Here is a 4,312-nt window from a genome sequence, read left to right as displayed (position 1 = left end):
CCTATGTTTGCTTGTGACTATTATCTAAAACAATAATTTATATACCTTACTCTCATATCAGACCAAGCAGACCAATACACACTTTCTCCTTTCACCGTGTTCTTGGCATACAGGGCCTATTCCCCTCTTCATTAATATTAGTTAGTTAATTTGATTTCTTATTCGGATAAATTTGTACAACTTAGTCAGAGGTTATTCCATATCATCTACAACCTTATGTACAATCTGACACTTAGTAGCAACAATTCTAGTTAAATAATGTTAAAACTAATTTAGATGAAAATGGAATGACTTGTGTATGGACCTTTCAGTATTCTAATAACATTACTCTCTTCAAGAATCCTTTTAGACCACTTTGCACAAGTTTGGAATTCAAGTATTAACCATCCATCAGAAGGAATCTAGTATTCAACGTATAAGAATGCACTTCTTCCTGAAGCTTATCTGAGTATCCTTTCACAGTAGAATCTCGCTACCCAAATTTAGAACAACAAATCATAGCCTACTATGAGAAACAATGCGCTAGCTAACTTTGAAAGAAAACCGAACTTTTAATCTGTTTGAAATGCCGAATTCCATTTTTTTGCTATGTCCATCACTTGTTGAACAAAGTAAATTTATTTTATCAAAATATTTCTGGGTGAATACCCCAATCTCTTACTTTCTTTTCCCCATAAAAAGTGATTAATAACCACTCATCGTCAACTTATCCAAATATATAAAACACTGTTTGTGCCCCTTCAAATGATATCACCCGTGAAGGTCTCGGGATAGAAAAGGCCTTCAGCAACCCATGCTTGGGGTATCTGCTTAACACAAAATGAAACAATATACACCCCTGATATTTGTGAGGCTCCAGTTAGAACAAGTATAGACTCACTGAAATACCATCACATTTTATGACAACTTTCAACTGACTACTTTTGTAAGTCAGTTGTAGTTGAAATTGTTTGCTAAGCATGTATCTTTTAGCAAACAACCCCCTGTCCCTACGGGTAAAATGAAGATAAAGCATCCATATTTTACGAAACCCTAAATATTTCAATGTCGGTCGGAAATATCAAATGGTGTCATCATCGTTTACTTTTAAGGTATAATTGTAAATGACCCCTTTAGCAAGGAAGTAACGCAATACAGCAGCTGAACTGTGCTATTCAACCCAATCTTCATGCCAGCACCAACTGATCTACTTTGTTCACTGCGCTGAAAAGTACAATTGAGGCCATCAACGCCCCTGATCAACAAAGACTATGAAAGAGCTTGGTCCAAGCAACTTTCATTGTCGATCGCTTCATATCTCGTAAAGAAATGAGCAAGAATAATCCAGTCCCAAGGTCAGCAAACAAGTCGATGTCAGAAATGTGTTTAACCCCCTGGATGTACAAAGATGTAGCCAGCAACAAATATAAAAACAAATATGAAGTGACTTGGAGTGCCTGCACACAATGCAAAAATTAAAGTGGTTCTCGAGCGAGTTCTGTCTTTTGAAAATGCTCCAGTGCTCCAAGTCAGTTAGAAGAAGTGGCGAAGGAACAGTAATTCGCAAATGTGAAGTCTGGGTGTGAAATGGACACACAGTAAACACATGTTGTTTGTATCTATCAACATAGACAGGATATCTTCCAGAGATATCTTGTTGCACATGCAATCTACAAACGAAGCACATTCGCAATGAATCATGTCCAGCAGATAGAGACTGCCTCTGGCAGGTAAATGGACGGTAGTATCAATGCTCATGAATCCATGAGTGACCTTTGCGTTCTCAAGCCATCCTAGCTAAATGAAGATGAAACAAAGACTATCTTTATCATGTAGCCTAATGGTTACAGTGGTCTTCACGCTGAATGTCCGGGTTCGATTCCCAACATTGGTACAATGTATGGAGCACATGCGCATTTGTGGTGTCCCCCGCCATGACGTTGCTGCTAAAAGGGGCGTCAAATGATATCCATTGACTCTGTCTCGAGATGTTGAAACAATTCTTTAAGAAGGATAATATGGGAAAGCTGTCACAGAACTAAAGTGAACCCTGAGAGAAAACGTTCCGGAGAGGTACTACAGGAAGGGCAAAGGATATGAGTCAGTGGCGAGCAGGATGTAAAATCTGGTAATTTGAACTTCCGCTGCTTTGTCATGACAAAATCACGTACATGATATCCCCAAATGTAGTTACAACAGATACACCCATCTAAATCACAGGCAAACTAATCCATGAATCCATATATACCTAGCGGTCAAAAACCCAATTTTATTTGAAACGCCACCAGAATGTCAATGCGGGATTTCAGTATCAGTTACAACAGAGCCTCATATTTTATTACAAGAGAAAATGTGGTTACGCTGGTTTGGGTACACCCCTCTACAGGTGAACCAGACTGCTCCACTAGTAGAAGTCAATGGGCCCGCAAAACATAATATTAATGTTGTATATGTCTTGTATGTTGAACGTAGTGGAAGGGCTTGGGGTGACGTTTTCAGACATACATTATGTTTCTCTGAAATGAGGACATACCAAGTGGTTTTGTGAACACTATTGTTTTGTTTTTGCCTTCTCTCTTTTTGTGTGGACTGTATGGATTATTTTCAGAGTTAACTGTATTGTGTTGCAACAGGTGTGTGTAGTCGTAACACTTCTGTCTCAACTGCCATCATTCAGTTCACAGAAAGGGTTGTGAGTTTCAGTGGTAATGTCTCCTGTATTCCGTTTGGATCCCAAGTAAATCCTGACTCAGATCTAAAAGCAAAATAGTGACACACTCATGCATGCACAGTCTTTACTTTCAGGTCGAGAAGAGCGGTTTCCCCATCCATCATTTAGATGTTCCAGCTGCCTCTGCACATGATGGAGAACATCAGTTTCCAGAACGACACTGAGACTTTCCTTCATGATTATGATGATCGTTACGCCCTCCAGGTTCTGCCCGCCATCTTGTTTCTTGTTGTTCTGATGTTGTTAGGTTCCTTGGGGAATTCTCTTGTCTGTTATGTGTACAGTGCCAAGTTCAAACCAAGGACCACCAATAGATATATAATAGCCCTGGCAATATTTGACCTTATCAACTGTGGTATATGCATACCTCATGAAATAGCTGACATGAGACATAAATACACACTAGCACGCTACGGCCTGTGCAAAGTCATGCGAGTAATCATGGCATTTACAACGTATGCTTCTGGGTCCATTCTCCTAGCTGTAGCAGTGGACAGGTACAGGAAACTTTGTCGACCTTTTCAAAGACAGTCAACATGGTTAGATGCTAAAGTCACAATCACTATGTGTTCAGTCATGTCCTTGATTGTCGCCTTACCGGCAGCCGTTATCTTTGGTGAAATGACAGTGGCAACAGACAACATCAACATCAACGGTTCAGATTGTTCGATAGCAGACGACTACAGAGGGACGCCATATGTTAGCATCTATACTGGTGCTCAGTTCTTTCTTTTCGTGGCTGTAATGGTGTGCCTAGTTGTCCTCTATAGTCTAATATGGAGGCAGGTTGATAGACGTACGACATTCTTCAACAAGAACAGAGCCAGGCAGAACCCAGAGCAGCAGATACACAAACCTGTTGTGTCTTTTAGTGTCCAGTCTGATGATGTTGAAAACACGTGTGTAACATCTGAATCAGAAACGAGGCCATCAACCGACAAACAGAGTAGCCATGGTCTAGGAGGTTGTGAAACAGATGAAGAAATGAGTTCCCCGAAAGTCACCTCTACCGTCTTGATCCCACCAGCAGATACACATGCTGCTAGCACGCCAATTACAAATCCTTCGTCAGGAAGCAAGCTGTCACAAAAGACACTGTTTATGATGTTTCTGATCACCCTTGTATTTGTACTCAGCTTTCTTCCTCACCTGAGTTTAATGGCGGCCAGACATGCCTCTAAGGAAACATTTGCAGGCATTCAAGGAGTTGGGCGGATGCTGTACAGTTTGTTCTTGAGGTCGTATTTCATCAACAGTGTCGCCAATCCGATCATATACGGCTTTTGTAATGTGTATTTCCGACGGGAAGTTAGACTCCTTTGGAGAAAAGTTATATGTTATGCCACAGGTACGGTATCTGAGGGCTCGCTACGTTGAAGATCTGGGTTCGATTCCACTCATGGGAACACTGTCTGATGCCCATTTCGTGCATGTGATATTGCTCGAATATGAGTCATAGGAACGCAGAAACATACTAACTTAGTATACGAGGATGCAGATTATGTTATCTAAATTGTCTCAGTACACTGAATGTACATAAGCAAAACATAGCTGTAACCGTTTCTTGCATATTTTTTCAAAAGAATATCATAACAGAACACC

General features: G+C 40.5%; 1 protein-coding gene across 1 annotated transcript; it reads left to right on the top strand.

Annotated features, from left to right (window-relative positions):
- Positions 1-2,839: 2,839 nt before the first annotated feature.
- On the top strand, positions 2,840-4,087 carry LOC137278888 (cholecystokinin receptor type A-like). Its single transcript, XM_067811388.1, has one exon. The coding sequence runs from the start codon at positions 2,840-2,842 to the stop codon at positions 4,085-4,087; it is 1,248 nt and encodes a 415-aa protein (XP_067667489.1).
- The last annotated feature ends 225 nt before the right edge of the window (positions 4,088-4,312 follow it).

This window comes from Haliotis asinina, chromosome 3 (assembly GCF_037392515.1).
Source record: "Haliotis asinina isolate JCU_RB_2024 chromosome 3, JCU_Hal_asi_v2, whole genome shotgun sequence".
NCBI classification, from domain to species: Eukaryota; Metazoa; Mollusca; class Gastropoda; order Lepetellida; family Haliotidae; genus Haliotis; species Haliotis asinina.
The sequence above is the reverse complement of the archived record's forward strand: the minus strand, read 5'-3'. Positions and strand labels throughout refer to the sequence as shown.

Bases quoted from the DNA above. Each gene is read 5' to 3' on its own strand.
- LOC137278888 (XM_067811388.1), top strand. From the start codon at position 2,840: ATGATGGAGAACATCAGTTTCCAGAACGACACTGAGACTTTCCTTCAT.